General features: G+C 40.8%; 2 protein-coding genes across 2 annotated transcripts; one reads left to right on the top strand and one right to left on the bottom strand.

The window, feature by feature from the left end:
- On the top strand, positions 1–8685 carry LOC138606915 (vitellogenin-1-like). The gene is made up of 34 exons (XM_069679390.1): positions 1–43; positions 394–414; positions 572–723; positions 811–1062; positions 1143–1304; positions 1394–1542; positions 1630–1780; positions 1874–2031; positions 2119–2284; positions 2366–2491; positions 2588–2806; positions 2880–3097; positions 3188–3285; positions 3366–3490; positions 3571–3672; positions 3784–3903; positions 4011–4197; positions 4361–4454; positions 4534–4719; positions 4823–4964; positions 5050–5260; positions 5350–5756; positions 5855–5899; positions 5987–6067; positions 6179–6385; positions 6477–6619; positions 6703–6838; positions 6926–7049; positions 7144–7324; positions 7408–7502; positions 7677–7771; positions 7958–8123; positions 8290–8451; positions 8538–8685. The coding sequence occupies exons 1-34, from the start codon at positions 4–6 to the stop codon at positions 8648–8650; spliced, it is 5034 nt and encodes a 1677-aa protein (XP_069535491.1). The 5' UTR covers positions 1–3; the 3' UTR covers positions 8651–8685.
- Positions 8686–9518: 833 nt separating this feature from the next.
- LOC138607986 (afadin- and alpha-actinin-binding protein-like) lies at positions 9519–14380 on the bottom strand. Its single transcript, XM_069680648.1, has 13 exons — positions 14362–14380; positions 13768–13919; positions 13469–13672; positions 13219–13329; positions 12962–13097; positions 12773–12848; positions 12306–12486; positions 12023–12173; positions 11654–11790; positions 11198–11371; positions 10947–11064; positions 10547–10694; positions 9519–10425 (listed from the first exon to the last, which is right to left on the bottom strand). Exons 1-13 carry the CDS (start codon positions 14378–14380, stop codon positions 10326–10328), a joined length of 1707 nt encoding a protein of 568 aa, XP_069536749.1. The 3' UTR covers positions 9519–10325.
- Between the last annotated feature and the right edge of the window lie 1569 nt (positions 14381–15949).

Genomic DNA, 15949 nt, shown 5'->3' with positions numbered 1-15949 from the left:
GCCATGAGAGTGGTAGTGCTTGCCCTGGCTCTGGCCCTTGTGGGTGAGTAGGATGCTCCGTTTTTACAAAGTTGGGATTTTACGAAAAAAAATTATTATTATGCTTGAATCTTGAACAATGCACTGGAGAAGAATACTTACAATCCTAATAATGGAAATGATAGTGTGCACAACTGTATATTTGCTGTGCATTTAATATTTTTGTGTTACTGTGCAAGCCTAATGGTTGATTTTTCAAGGGATCATGCTTTTAATAGACAGAAAATGACCTGAAAGCGACAAAATCAGACAGTAGTTTTGGGGATTTTACTTTTTTTTGCCCAAATATTCAAAACTACATTAAACAGTTTCCATATTTACTAGATTATTAATGTCTTTATTATTTGATTTCAGCCGGACAGCCTCATAACCTTGGTAAGTTCAGTACTTTATTATCGAAAGCTGAAGCAACCTGAAAGTGATTCATTCTGGTTAAATGCATGCTGTTTCATAATAAATAGTGTATATCATGTTATAAATAATTTGAACAATAACATAGAACATTTCTCACAGAGACAAATTGTTCTTCCAGCTCCTGAATTTGCTCCCAGTAAGACCTATGTGTACAAGTACGAAGCCTTGCTCCTCAGCGGTCTGCCTGAGGAAGGTTTGGCAAAGGCCGGGCTCAAAGTCAGCAGCAAAGTTCTCATCAGTGCCGAAGCTGAAAACATTTACATGCTGAAGGTAAACATGAAATTGATTTGAAGGCAATTTTTTTTTTACTTTTAAAAATGTAATTGCCTTATAAATAATCAACATTTTCCACTCTAGCTTGCGGAACCTGAAATCTTTGAGTACAGTGGCGTCTGGCCCAAGGAGTCTTTCATCCCAGCAACAAAGCTCACTACAGCCCTGGCAGCTCAGCTCATGACTCCCATCAAGTTTGAGTATTCCAACGGTGTTGTCGGGAAAATGTTAGCCCCCGAGGGAATCTCAACATTGGTGCTGAACGTTTACAGAGGTATCCTGAATGTTCTTCAGCTCAACATCAAGAAGACACAGAACGTCTACGAACTGCAGGAGGTTTGTCAAAGATCCTAGACTGCTGATTTTAAAACCATCACAGGAAGTTGGAATTAATGAATCTATGCTTTTCTCATCAGGCCGGAGCTCAGGGCGTGTGCAAGACCCTCTATGCCATCACAGAAGACGAAAAGGCTGATCGCATCCTCTTGACAAAAACCAGAGATTTGAACCACTGTCAGGAGAAGATTGTGAAGGACTTGGGGATGGCATACACTGAGAAATGTGTGAAGTGCCAGGAGGTACGTTCAAACCCATTTCATGTTATGCATGCGTCCATGAAAGTAGAAAATGTTGCATCATGGAGGAATTATGTGCTTTATCTTCAAAGGATTCAAAGAACCTGAGAGGAGCTACAGCCTACAACTACAAATTGAAGCCAGTTGCTAACGGCGTCCTGATCTTGGAGGCAGCAGTCAATGAGCTCATCCAGTTTTCACCTTTCTCTGAGATGAATGGAGCTGCTCAGATGCAGACAAAGTACGTCAGTGGATAGTGGGAATGTAATGGTGTCAGTCTTTAGATTTAATGTAGATAAAAACGTATCTTTTCCTCATTACTTTCAAGGCAATCCTTGGTCTTCCTTGAGATCCAGAGGGCTCCTATTGTACCCATCCAGGCTCAGTATCTTCACCGTGGATCTCTGAAGTACGAGTTTTCCACTGAGCTTCTTCAGACACCCATTCAGCTCATCAAGATCAACAATGCACAGGCCCAGGTATTGTTTCATGTTTTAGAAGATCAGTCAAGAAAGAAAAAAAATGGAACCTCTACTATATTAAATGTCTTCCCATTCATTCTTGTGGTTTAGATTGCAGAGGTTCTCAATCATCTGGTTACCCACAATGTGGAGAGAGTCCACGAGGATGCCCCTCTGAAGTTTTTGGAACTCATTCAGCTTCTTCGTGCAGCTCGTTTTGAAGACCTGGAAATGCTCTGGAGCCAATACAGAACCAGGCCTGCCTACAGGTGACCTAGAACATTTAAACATTTGAATAAGACTATAAATATATAACTAAACAAACACGTCTTACTAAGTTTGTTTTCCTCTTTCAGACAATGGATCTTGGATGCCATCCCTGCCATCGGAACTCCTGCTGCTCTGAAATTCATCAAGGAGAAATTTGATGCCAATGAACTGAGTGTTGCTGAAGCAGCTCAGGCTTTGGTTGCATCTATTCACATGGTGACAGCAACCACTGAGTCCATCAAGATGGTTGAGGTAAGTTAAGAACGAAGCAAGTAACTTTTTGTGTAATAAGAATGTAGGTATGACACATTTCTGATGATCGCTCTCCTCTAGGCCCTGGCAGTCAACAGCAAGATTGTGGAAAGCCCAGTTCTGCGTGAGATCGTCTTCCTTGGTTATGGTACCATGGTTTCAAAATACTGCGCTGAGGTGCCTGTCTGCCCTGTTGAACTTATCAAGGTAATATCTTTGTTCTTTTTATATTACATTAAACTTACTCTACTGCACATTTCGGTAAGAGGCAAGGAGATCTTAATTACCTATTTCTGCCAACAGCCCATCCAGGAGCTCCTCGCAGAGGCTGTTGCTAGAGATGAGACCAAGGACATCATCCTGTTCGTGAAGGTTTTGGGTAATGCTGGCCATCCTACTAGCCTTAAGCCAATCACAAAGGTCCTCCCCATCCATGGCACAGCCGCAACATCTCTGCCCATGAGAGTTCACGCTGATGCCATCATGGCCCTGAGGAACATTGCAAAGAAGGAGCCCAGAATGGTGAGTTTTCAACACCAGAGGATTAGTTTTTAAACGTAACACCATACTGAGTTTGCTTCTTCTTCTATATTAGATCCAGGAATTGGCTCTCCAGCTCTACATGGACAAGGCCCTTCACCCAGAGCTTCGTATGCTTGCATGCATCGTGCTGTTCGAGACAAGGCCCGCAATGGGTTTGGTGACCACTCTTGCCAACATTGTGAAGACAGAGCAGAATATGCAGGTGGCAAGCTTCACTTATTCCCACATGAAGTCCCTGACCAGGAGCACCGCAGCCATCCATGCCTCAGTGTAAGAGCACTCATGTATCGCCATTCATCATGAAGTCTGTCTATGTAAACTAATGTCTGCTCACTCAGCTCTTTCTTGTCTACTTCACAGTGCTGCAGCTTGCAACGTTGCCGTCAAAATCTTGAGCCCAAGGCTGGACAGAGCAAGCCTCCGTTTTAGCAAAGCCATCCACATGGACATCTACAACAGTAAGGACAAATTCTGGTTTAAGCTTCCTCAAGTTATTTTTTTCTGTAGCACCACCTAACTGTATCTCATCAAACTTTAGGTCCCCTGATGCTTGGTGCTGCTGCCAGCGCTTTCTACATCAATGATGCTGCCACCATTCTGCCCAGATCTGTTGTGGCCAAGACTAGCGCCTACCTTGCTGGAGCTGCTGCTGATGTTCTGGAGGTAAACGGAAAAGAAAACACAAAGACTCGAAGATATTCAATTAGTAAATTACGTTTTTTAACATCTTGAATTCCTCATAGGTTGGAGTAAGAACTGAGGGACTCCAGGAGGCTCTTCTGAAAAACCCTGCACTCATCGACAATGCTGACAGGATCACCAAGATGAAGCGTGTCATTAAGGCTGTAAGCAGTGAAACTCCAGGAAGTTGAAAGGATAGAATAGAATAAATCTGCACATGATACAACACAGTAGGATATCAATAACTTGGATTGTCTTGTTTCTTTTTTCCACAGCTTTCTCAGTTGAGGTCTCTTCAGACAAACACACCTCTGGCCTCTGTCTACGTCAAATTCTTCGGACAGGAAGTTGCCTTTGCTAACATCGACAAAGCCTTGGTTGACCAAGCCATTGCGGTATGGTTTAAATTAAAACCTCTCAATCTCAAGACCAATTTCTTAATAATTTTCTGACATTTTTTTTGCGAGACACAATAATAATAATATTAAATTCTTGCCTACAGATCGCCACTGGTCCCTCTGTTCAGACGTTTGGTTTGAATGCCGTGAAGGCTCTGCTGTCTGGTGTTTCCTTCAACTATGCTAAGTCACTGCTGGCCACTGAGGTGAGGCGTATCCTGCCTACTGCTGCTGGTCTTCCAATGGAGCTCAGTCTTTACACTGCTGCCGTTGCTGCCGCAGCCGTTCAGGGTAAGCAGAAGCTAGGAAACATCCTAAGACCTATCCCTCAGTTTACCTTATGCCAATCAAAATGGTATTTCTCTCTCGGGTATAACTTAAAAAAGACATTTGTAAATCTTGTTATGACTATTAAAAAGCTTCTAAATATAATATGATTTATTTGTTTTATTAGTCAAAGCCACCACAGCACCAGCTCTGCCAGAAACCTTCCATCTTGCTCACCTTCTGAAGACAGACATTCAGCTTGAGACTGAGATCAGACCAAGGTAAGTACGTCTGAAACTAAAGTTAAAAACATTTCGCATCTGGCTGGAAATGTAACGCACAGATGTCCTCTCCTTCTAGCATTGCTGTAAACACATTTGCTGTGATGGGTGTGAACACCGCCGTTATCCAGGCTGCCCTGCTGTCAAGAGCTAAACTCAACTCCATTCTGCCCGCCAAAATCGTTGCAAGACTCAACATCAATGAGGGCCACTTTAAGATTGAAGCTCTGCCTGTTTCTGTTCCTGAACAAGCAGCTGCTGTGCAGTAAGCATGACCTTTTCAACTTAGTGTGGGCCCATAAACACATCAATTGTCACTTCAAAAATGTTCTTTGTTGAGAGCCTATATAATGTTCTTCTTTCAACAGTGTTGAGACTCTTGCGGTGACAAGAAATATTGAGGATCTTGCTGCAGCGAAGTTGACTCCCATCATCCCAAACAAAGTGTTGGAGCCACTCTCAAGGGAGATTCTCACATCTAAGCTGACTTCATCCGCTTCTGCTAGCTTTGTGAGCTTTAAATATTGTATTTTCATATAGCTAACCCAATAGTAGCTACATTTATCTTATTACTAATATGTCTTTCTATTTGTAGGCAACATCCTCAGAGATTGTTCACTCAGATGTGGAAGCTGCCAGGAAGATTTTGAAACCCAAACTAGCTCAGTTTGAGAAGAAGTACTGTGCCAAGGCTGTTGGACTGAAGGGTTGTATTAAGGTTGCCACTGACAATGCTGCTTTCATCAGGAACATTGCCCTGTACAAACTGGCAGGAAAGCACTCTGTTGCTCTTTCTATCAAACCAAGTAAGTGTTAAGAACACAATACTTTTGCATTTTGTAGACGCAGTGTGCATAAGGCACTTCTTAACGGCAATATTGTATGATGCTTTCAGTTGAAGGTGAAGAAATTGAAAGACTGGAGATTGAGGTTCAAGTTGGACCAAGGGCTGCTGAATTGATCATCAAACAGATCAACCTCAGTGAAGAAGAAATTGTTGAAGAAACACCAGTCTTGATGAAGCTCAACAAAATCCTGGCTCCAGGACGGAAGAACGGCAGCTTGTCCTCCTCTAGCTCCAGCAGCTCTCGCTCAAGCTCCAAGTCCTCTTCTGCCTCTTCCAGCTCCTCATCTCGTGCCAGCAAGACCATTAGCAGCAGCAGTCGCAGCAGCAGCAGCAGCAGCAGCCGTAGCAGCTCAAGATCTATGAGCAAGACCTCCAGGACCAGCTCTGCATCAAGCCTGGCATCTCTCTTCAGTGCTAGCTCAAGTTCCTCACGCTCAAGTGCTCGTCTCTCACAGGTAAACACATCAAAATTATTTTGTGACTTTGCATGGAAGAATATTAATGTGTACACTTAGTAAGCATGGAATCTGAAATAAATATTCCTTTTGAACAGCGGGTGATCTATCGCCACAAGTTCCAGAAGAACCACAAGAAGCAGGTAGGTCATGGTGTTGTTTCAAACATCATACAAAGTATTTAAAACATTTACATGGTGGTCTTTAACTTCTGTGCATTATTGCTGTAGGCTCGCACCTCTCAACTCACCTCAGCCGCACTTTCCAAGAGCAGAAGCAGTGCTTCAAGCTTTGAGGCCATCTACAGCAAGGTAAGTCTCGGCCATCTTAAAAAATAACAAATCCTTTCTCAGATCTTCGTCACTGATGGATTCGCTGGTGAGCATGAAATTCTTGATTGATTAAATTGAGGCTTCCCACAGAAAAAGTTCCTTGGCAATGAAGCGGCTCCTATTTTTGCCGTCATCTTCCGTGCTGTCAGAGCTGACCAGAAGGTGATGGGATACCAACTGGCCGTCTACTTGGACAAACCAAACACCAGACTTCAGATTATTCTGGCTGCTTTGGCGGCTGATAACAACTGGAAACTCTGCGCTGATGGAATTTTGCTTAGCATGCACAAAGTCACAGTAAGGCACTGTTTTGTTTATAATATGGATCTTAAGACATTATATAAAATCCCTTCTGTACCTTATAGTTGGATCAACTGTCTCTCAACAGGCTAAAATCGGCTGGGGTGCAGAATGCAAGCAGTACGACACCTTGATCACAGCTGAGACTGGTCTTGTTGGTCCAAGCCCTGCAGCTCGCCTCAGAGTGGCCTGGAACAATCTGCCTTCTGCCATTAAACGCTACGCACAGAAGTAGGAAAAATCATAAGCCTTGCCTTTAGCCTGCTCACATGCAATGTAGACTATATAAAAAAAATGTTTTAATTCTTTTATAGGGTCTATGACTACATTCCTGCTTACATGCCTGCTGGTATGATTAAAGAAAAGGATGAAAACAGCGCCAAGCAGCTCTCATTTACAGTGGTTGCCACATCAGAAAAGACCCTTGACGTCATCTGGAAAACACCAACAGTATGAACGATTTAGTAGCTCTCCCAAAATATGAAACACAATTTGTCTTTACATATTTTTCTAACAATTTTGAATTATTGTCCACAGCGCACAGTTTACAAGATTGCTCTGCAACTTCCCATTACTCTGCCACTGGATGAAATCAAAGGTCTCACCCCCTTTGACGAGGTCGCTGATAAAGTCCACTACTTGTTTGCCAAGGCTGCCGCAGGTAATCGATGACCTCATTGTTTTGTAAGAAAGAGAATGGCAGTTACCTTTTGCGAGCCAAAGATGAAAACCATTGCTTTTTTTTTTCTTCACAGCTGAATGTACCTACTCAAGAGACACACTGACCACATTCAACAACAGGAGATACAAGAACGAGATGCCACTGTCTTGCTACCAGGTTCTGGCCCAGGATTGCACCGAAGAGCTCAAGTTCATGGTTCTGCTCAAGAAGGATCACATTGAACAGACCCATATCAATGTGAAGATTGAAGACATGTGAGTGTCCATTAAAAAACAAGACTTTGTTTTTATTCACAAGTTGACCAAACTAAATAACATTTTCAATTCTTCACTTCCAGTGATATTGACCTGTACCCCAAGAACACTGATGTTATTGTGAAGGTCAACGGCATGGAAATACCCATCAACAACCTGCCATACCAGCACCCAACAGGTTCCTATGCACATTCACATCACCCTTAAAGTCTCTAAATGTAGAGGCAACATGTAATTTAATATTGCCAAATACACGTCTTTTCCCCAGCACTCCAAAGTTTATGAATTAATTTAATCTACTCTATTAAAATTGGCTTGAATTAATTATAAAACTGTTTTTGTTTTCCTACAGCTAAAATCCAGATCAGGCCAAAGGGTGAGGGCATCTCTGTGTACGCTCCTAGCCATGGTCTGCATGAAGTCTACTTTGACAAGAACTCATGGAAGGTAAACACATCATTCACTATGGATCAGAATAGAATAGATAAGTAATAAATAAGTTTTTTCCATTCTAGGCTTGAGACAGTAAGGAAAACTAGAGAATTTAGGAGTGCGATTACAATCTAGTGGTCTGAATTTGATAGAGACTATATACTTGATAGTCTGTAAATTCTCATTTGATTTGCCATGCAGGTTAAAGTTGTGGACTGGATGAAGGGACAGACCTGTGGACTCTGTGGAAAGGCTGATGGGGAAGTCAGACAGGAGTACCGCACACCCAACGGACGTCAGACAAAGAATGCAGTCAGCTACGCTCATTCCTGGGTTCTGCCAGCAGAGAGCTGCAGGGACACCACTGGTGAGAAAAAGTTCATTACTCCTACAGCTTTATACATCTTTTTCAGCTAAATGTCCCATCTTCTTTTCCACTTTCATACAACAGTCACTGAATATAGTTAAAGCGAGCCTGAAAACATCAATGATGCCACTCCATTTGAAACTCACTTTTCAACTTTCTCTTACAGAGTGCCGCATGAAGCTTGAATCTGTGCAGCTGGAGAAATCAGTAAACATTCATGGCCAGGAGTCCAGATGCTACTCTGTTGAGCCTGTGCTGCACTGCCTGGCTGGCTGCTTCCCTGTCAAGACCACCACTGTCACTATTGGCTATCACTGTGTGCCCGCTGGTAAGAGTGCAACAAATGAACCAAGGCAAAGATTAAGGAAAATGCGGAGGAAAGTTTCCTTATTGCTCTGCTTCTCTTTTCTGCAGATTCAGCTCTGAACCGCCCTGAAAGTCTGAGCAACATCTACGATAAAAGCGTGGACCTGAGGGAAACAGCAGAGGCCCACCTTGCCTGCGGCTGCACTGCTCAGTGTGCTTAATACCGATTTATCCTCTCAGGAACTTACATGTATGTTTTAAGTGTAACTTTAAATAAACTGCATCTAAAAACAAGTTTTCTCTCAGTTTCCTTTCTCCTGTTCTGAAAGTCAAACTACAGTGATGCATCACTTTAAGCCTTTAATACACTGTTAAATGCTATTCTGGCTCATTATTAGTGATGAAAAGATGGTTGGATCACATTACGTGCTTGTGTGAACAACAAAACCTGCACTGGAGGTTTAATACCTGTATTTTCAAAGAATGTATCAGTAAAAGGCTTTCAAAAGGCACCAAGCCAAATCATCACTCCAAAAACCCCTTTAGGAAAAAAAACAGTCAGTGGGCATTTCAATTTAACATTATATTCACCAATAGTAACAATAACTTAAAGACAGTTCAGCATTAAAATACACAAGAGCGAGACTGTGAAGACACACAAGCAAAAGACAAAGACGTCTTTAACAGTACTTACCCCTTTGCTAGACTGATGAACTGCTTACCTACTGTTTGGTACAGAAGAGGATTAGGGCCACTGGAAAAAAAATAAAAAATGAAGGTCCAATAAAAAATTTTTTTTTTTATTCTGTGAAAAAAAAGTCCAAATTCAGACTTTTTTTCACCAAATAAAAATTAAAAAAATGTTTTTTTGGACCTTAATTTTTTTTTTTCCAGTGGCCCTAATCCTCTTCCGTAGTTTGGTGCACCTCAATGGTCGTCATATTAATGTGACACTTTTGACACTTATACAATGAATGTGAAGTGACAGGTGGCAGACATGTTACTGCTGGGGGAAATAAAGGTCAAATATCAAGAAACGTGTGTTTAAAGAATGTATTATGAGCGTTTCAAGTATATAAGATTGTCTCACGTACATCATGTCACATTCCTGTGTTTAGAATTAACCATTACAAAGCAACTAAAATAAACATATTCATTATTTTAAAAAAAGGTGAGAGATAGTGACGTACACTACACGTTGACATCAGAGTGGTCTACCGGGTTCTACTGCACATAGTGTGTGCATATTTGTGTTAACTTTTAAAGCCTTTCTCTCTATTTCACTGCTACATCACCCACTAATATAAATGCAAAGGTTACTAGAATATAATGTCACCCACATGTCTATATTAAACTATAAAAACATTTTTTAAGCTTCTTATTGCATTCAGTTAAACAGCAGCGTTTAATCTACAATCTAAAACAGTGTGCCGGTTTAACATGATAACAATAGTTGAAAAGCAGTGATATATATATACTGTAAGATGTCATTAACAATGGCCAAGAAACATGTCATTATCAGGACACATGATCTTTCTGGGCACACCTGCTACTACACAAAATATGACTACCAAATCAAGATTTACAGTAACAGCTTAATAAATAAATACATTTAACACATCATCTAAAAATTGGAATCGAAAAATAAACACATTTTCTCTCAGTCCATGAGCACAAAAAACAGCATCTAACCAGAACTCGATCATGGCTTCGACTGTCAACAGCTATTTAATTCTTTCGCAGTCCATCTTCAGGTGGTTGGCATTCACAACTCAAGTGTGTTTCTGAAAAACCACAAATGATCCATAATTCATGGAAATTAACAATCATTTTGTTTTAAATGATGAAAGTTTTGGCTTCATGTGGAGCTGGTCTTTTCCTTTGTGAGTGTGTGGCTCAACTGTCGTTCCACTTTTTGTGCTGAACTGGAGCATTTCCATTCAAAAAGACGCTTGATTCTACGACACGGTCAGTCTTTCTCTTTGGTTTGGTCGAACTGGAAATCAAATAAGACAAACAGTCAGACATAGACCTTATGAGAGAACTCTTTTAGATGTGCATCATGTCATGATTTCTATTATATTTTACAAATAAGAGTGAAAATAAAGGCACTGCACCTGTTTTCAGGAATAAGGCAGAGTGTGTGATACAGGTCGGCAGTGGATTTGGATTTGTGAGGAACAGATCTTGGTGAGGGGGAGGTTGTTTCGGACGGGCATCTGATGAGCTTCCTTTGAGTCGGCGCTGCACTCGCCTTTGTTTCAGCTACAAAATAAGATGAAACTTTATCAACCCGTCAGGAAAGTCACTCAATGGTAGTTAATTTAAAAAACGGTTATATAATAAGAATTAAAGAAGAAACTCATACTAACACCAGTAAACAATGAAAATCAACATTATCATTCATCTCATCAGTTACATTCATTTTTCGACAATGAGCTTACGAAGAATCAGCTTAATAATAATCAGTAATATTATTAATATTGGCCGGTATAATGTAAAGGAGTACACACTCACATAGTGAAAAGGCACTTTTAGACTTTGACATCGGGGGTTTCTTTGAGTCAGAAAATGGAGTCATGTTTAAAAACTGGTGTTTGAGCCACATCGCTCGATCGTCCTCGAAGGCCTTCCTCTGCAAGTTTAACCAAAAACAAGTCACATTAAGCTTCTTAGACTTAAAGTGAGCACACAGATATTTTGGATTTACATTGGCACACAAACCTAAACCTGTTCAAAAAACATCACAAACATGTTTTATGCATCACCTCATGGCTGAGTCTTATCGCTGCTTCAGTGAAGTTCCTCCTCTCCCTCTCAAAGATCTTTCTCTGTTCCTCGAGGGTCTCCCACTCCTCTCTGAGGCGCTCTTTCTCCTGCAGCATGTAGCAGTCGCTCAGCAGGGATGCAGTGTCCTCTTCACACGGAGAGCTCAGTTGCTGCTACAAAAAAAGAACAGGTAAAGTTTGTTCAGCCAGAATATATTGTAGTCAAATGTTAACTTCTGCAAACAAATGTATAAAAGTACAGCGTTTCTTTAACATGCAAGTTATGTGCTGTGTTACAAAGAGAGACATTGTTAGGGGTAAACTAATATTTAAAATGTGAAACGATCTAAGTGATCCTTCGACCTTTAACTCAAACTGGATTATGAAATTGTTTGGCACTCTATAAACTCTCCAGGGAGCGTAAAGGCTTAAATTTCAAGGTAAATTCATTCTTACATGCAGGAGCTGCTGTTGTGTTTGAATAAAGTCTTTGCACTGCTGGATCTCCTCCTTCAGTCTGTCCATCTCCTCCTCATGCGTCTCTCGGGAAACGGCATCCGTGCTTTTAATCTCAGCCATCTGAGCCAAAGACGCTGAACAAACAACCAAGACAATCCAATTAAAAAAAATCACAGTCACATCCATCATTGTATTGACTTTAACAGGGAGTAAGGATCCAGCCTGGACGGTCATAGTTGTTGTTTTTTTCCAATGAAAAATGTTTTGAAAGAGGGGGGAACGATCATGTGGGATTTTACATGACACCGAGCTCCATTCCCTCATGTATCAAAGTCAAACAGTTACAGTTTGCTGTATGAAGACTACCTTGACTGTTCAATCTCTCGACATGGCTCTTGAGTCTTCTCCACTGGAGGCGAATACTGTAGGTCAACTTTTCCCGAGCATGAACACAATACTGCTCAACGCTTTCTTTACTGGAATCAAACACTTCCTCTGAGTCCTCCTCTGAGTCCGCCTGTTAATGACAATATCTTTCAATTTATTGGAAGAACAACTTTCAAACATATCTAAAAGACTAAATGACAGGCACGAGCATGATCATCAGAAAAGTGGCATCTTTCCTTCAAGGGAAAAACAACTGTCCTACCTGTATGTCGTCATCTTGACGCCCGTCGCTTTTCAGCGTTGGTTTCCTTGCACTTAGAATCGACACCATGTCTTTTTTCATCTGCTGCAGAACTTTGTTTAACTCGGCATTTTCCAGCAGCAGCTCCTTTTGGCGGGCGTCATAGTCACTCAATAAAGTCTTATACATCTCCCCTTCATGCCTTGAGATGAGAGGAGAGATCATCTTTATATTTGTTCTTTCATTTGAATCTAATCTACACGAAACAGCTACAGAAGCGACAGTGAAATCTAGGATTCAACTGTGCCACCATGCACCTTCCTAAAATAAATCTGTGTCACCTAGAAAACTGAGCTGATGTGCAACTTGGCTCGTAAGAAGGCTGAATACTCTTTCTCGGATCATTTTCTTTCTCTTCATTTGATTCCTTTACAAATACAAATCTGTCTTCAGTAACAAGATTCACAGATACTGTTAAATGTTCTTACTTTGCTTCTGTCTTTTCAGTTTTCCAGAGGCTTCTCTTCCCGTCAGCTCTTCCAATGTTGTTCAATACATCAATAGCTGGAAGCAAGACAGAAAAATGTAGTGAATCAGAGCATGTATAATCCTGTGAGTAAAGATGTCTTTTAGAATTTAAAATGTTAATTGTTGGTGCAAAAGGTTTGATATTGAACCTTGTTTCTTCTCCTTTTTGTCAACCAGAAGTTGGTTCAACCGCTCCTTCAGTTTGTTGAATTCTCTTTCTTTCCTTTTCATCTCATGATTGTACTGGCTGGCCCGGCTTGCAATTATGTTCTGAAGTTTTTGCACCTGGAAACAAGGAAATAAAACAATTGTTTACTGTTTAAAATGCAGTGCTGGTACAAATGAAACAAAAAAACACATTGAAGTTCGCTTGAAATAGTTTGAGACAGTTTTCCAGTCAAAGTACCTCCTCTTTTTCATTTTTCAGGCAGTTTTGCAAACTCTTCAGTTTCAGCTGCAGCTGTCGTTCTCTCTCAAGGATTGCTGTGTTTTCTCTCTTGGATTGTTCGAGCTGTTCCTATGATGATCAATTGACATTAACATATATGTGAATACATTCCAAAGTAATTCCTGAGGGCCTAAGTTCACCGTTGTCTTAGTATGTATTTCAATACACTGATAATCAATCAGAATCAAAGGGTTTAAATGTTACGTACTTTTAGTCTGGTGCTGGTGAGCTGTAGGTAGTCCACATTGCTGCTGGACTTAAGCTGCTCCACCTCCATATTTTCGAGGGTTCGGAGGCCTCTGCGGTGCAGCTGAATCAGGTCATACATGCAATTTAGCACCGCCACAACATTCATCTCTGAACCGCCGGCTGACTCCGTCCAAACTGGAGGCAGGCCAAGAGATGACACCTCCTGTAAAAGGGAAATGATCACAACACAATGCAGATTCATTTACATATCAAAAGCGGTGCTAATAATACATCAAAGACACATTTAAGGTTACCAACCTGACTGATGTGTGATAGACATTCTTGCACGTTGTGCTCTGTGCAGAAGCAACTGAGCATGTAGGAGCTTCTGCGCAGTGGCAGTGATGATTGGCTAAACTGCCTCAAGGGGGATGCTCTACATTCAACAGAGCTGGTGCCAATGTCCTTGACTTCGGGAGGAAAGATATTTGTCAAATATCAGAGCATGGCCTATGCTTAATTATTAATGCTTTAAAAGATCAGGTAACATGAATATGGAGTGAGTGTTACAGAAATGGAGGTTACTTTTGGCACAAAAACTAAAAATAGCATTCTTCTGTCATTTGTGTTAGTTTGACCTACTTCTGACTCAAAAGCTGTGATACAGAGCACAAGACAGAGATCAGAATTATACAGCAACCTTCTTCACATATCTGCAGTACTGTACTTGATTTCATGTAACTGATTAGGGAATCAACATAAAGTCAAAATCATATTGCAACATACTCTATTGTTTCTAGGACATTTAAGCTTTTTTCTCAACAACTGCTGAGTACAACAGCAAACTGTTCAACATGTCTCACTCACTGTGAGTATCCAATAACCTTCAAAGACATCAAAGTCTGAACTCACCCAGGGAGGACTCTGGCATTGTTGCAGTGCAGCCTTCAGGCTTTGTGTTCCGATCATCTAATACATGTGCAGGATCCACCTACGCACTCCTTGCTCCTGAAATAGAGGGTCAGATTAGCAGCGTCCATTCAACAAAGTCTGGATTATAGGCAGTGAAGGTTAACATGCAGCGGTGAGGAGATGGAAACACGCAGCAACTCTCATGACAGAGTGTGAGGACTAAGCTAATTCATTTATTCAATCTGAGCAGTTATAACACAGAGGTCCCACAGCCACACTGACAATTACTCAAAATCCTATATAATTATTCCTATCTTTTAGAAGTCTTCTTATGTTTGTTATGTTGCTGTTGTTTTTGTATCACACCATTAACACTACATGACTATTAAACAGGTTACATGCTGGGACCGGGCTGGCGTCTTATCTCAATGCTCTTATCATCAGCTGATCAGACTAATCCCAGACATACAGTGTGGGGATTTTTCTGCAGTACCACACAATCAGAAAAGTTTTCCTCCAGTAAAAATGATGCTGTTTTAATACATATATACAATATATCAGCAGCCATCAGAGAAAGTGAAAAAGCTTCATTTAAAGTTAAAATATTCATTCTGCATATTACAGAATTTGGTGAACTAAATTTCACACATTTCAGTCCTGAGAAGGCTGTTGGCAAATTGTTAACTCTGGGGACCTACCCTTTGGTGTCAGATACTTAATCAGCCTGGCGAGACAGATGGCAAGCCTACAGCCACAAGGCTTAACAGGCCAAGACCCCTCTTAGACTGGCTAATCAACAAGTGTTAACCTGTAAATGAATAGTCAAACTTTTTTTAAAGTATAAAATCTCAGAGGAGAAGTTTCTACAGAAGTATTTACTGTGTGGATATTAAGGTTTGTAGTCTCTCAGAGGCAGGTATGATAAGAATATGCCGTTAATTGTCGTGACATTTTGGACCAGACTCTAAACCATGAGAGGTGCATGATGGGACCACAGGAGGCAGCTCAGACAAATACAACAGACATGCAATTAACCCTTAGCCCTTAAAAGGTTAGAATGTTTAGTTTTGGGGTTTGTATATGGTCTTTCTTGTCACACAGCTCAGTACAACGTTAATACAATAAAGTTTAACAGCACTAAAAACTACATCCTCCAAAATGAATATAAAGCTGAAGCAACACCTGCCTATTATAATTATAACAAAAAAGAATTACACAAAAAGTTTGATGATGGCATGATTTGTTGCAGGGCTGTTGTATAAGACTGCAATATTTTAAGCTAGCTGTTGAGTGTAATAATGACATTTATGTCATTATTATAGGTTTGATAACTGTGACAATTTCCTTGCAGTGTATTTGAGGATCTCCTTACTAGGACAGGGCAGAAAAGGTTGTAAAAACGACGACTTTAGTCTGTTAGAGAACACAAAGTAATTTATCTTCTAACGGTTAATTATGCGAAACAAATGCTAGTTGTGTAAAATCATTTTAGCTAGCCTTTACATGAACTGTACTGCAAGCTACAAACAGGTAACCAAGAAAAAGCCTGGGACAAGGGTTCTGTTGTTGAACCGTTATGTACAAGGTA

Source organism: Semicossyphus pulcher, unplaced genomic scaffold, assembly GCF_022749685.1.
Source record: "Semicossyphus pulcher isolate SPU_LCO1_2020_fin unplaced genomic scaffold, fSemPul1.0.p SCAF_4, whole genome shotgun sequence".
Classification (NCBI taxonomy): domain Eukaryota; kingdom Metazoa; phylum Chordata; class Actinopteri; order Labriformes; family Labridae; genus Semicossyphus; species Semicossyphus pulcher.
This window is presented reverse-complemented; position numbering and strand designations above follow the sequence as displayed.

Bases quoted from the DNA above. Each gene is read 5' to 3' on its own strand.
- LOC138606915 (XM_069679390.1), top strand. From the start codon at position 4: ATGAGAGTGGTAGTGCTTGCCCTGGCTCTGGCCCTTGTGG. The intron at 4,198-4,360 runs GTAAGCAGAAGC...TTGTTTTATTAG, and splicing joins TGCTGCCGCAGCCGTTCAGG to TCAAAGCCACCACAGCACCA. The intron at 6,620-6,702 runs GTAGGAAAAATC...ATTCTTTTATAG, and splicing joins ATTAAACGCTACGCACAGAA to GGTCTATGACTACATTCCTG.
- LOC138607986 (XM_069680648.1), bottom strand. The intron at 13,098-13,218 runs GTACTTTGACTG...CCTTGTTTCCAG, and splicing joins TGAAAAATGAAAAAGAGGAG to GTGCAAAAACTTCAGAACAT. The intron at 12,487-12,772 runs GTAAGAACATTT...TCTCATCTCAAG, and splicing joins ACTGAAAAGACAGAAGCAAA to GCATGAAGGGGAGATGTATA.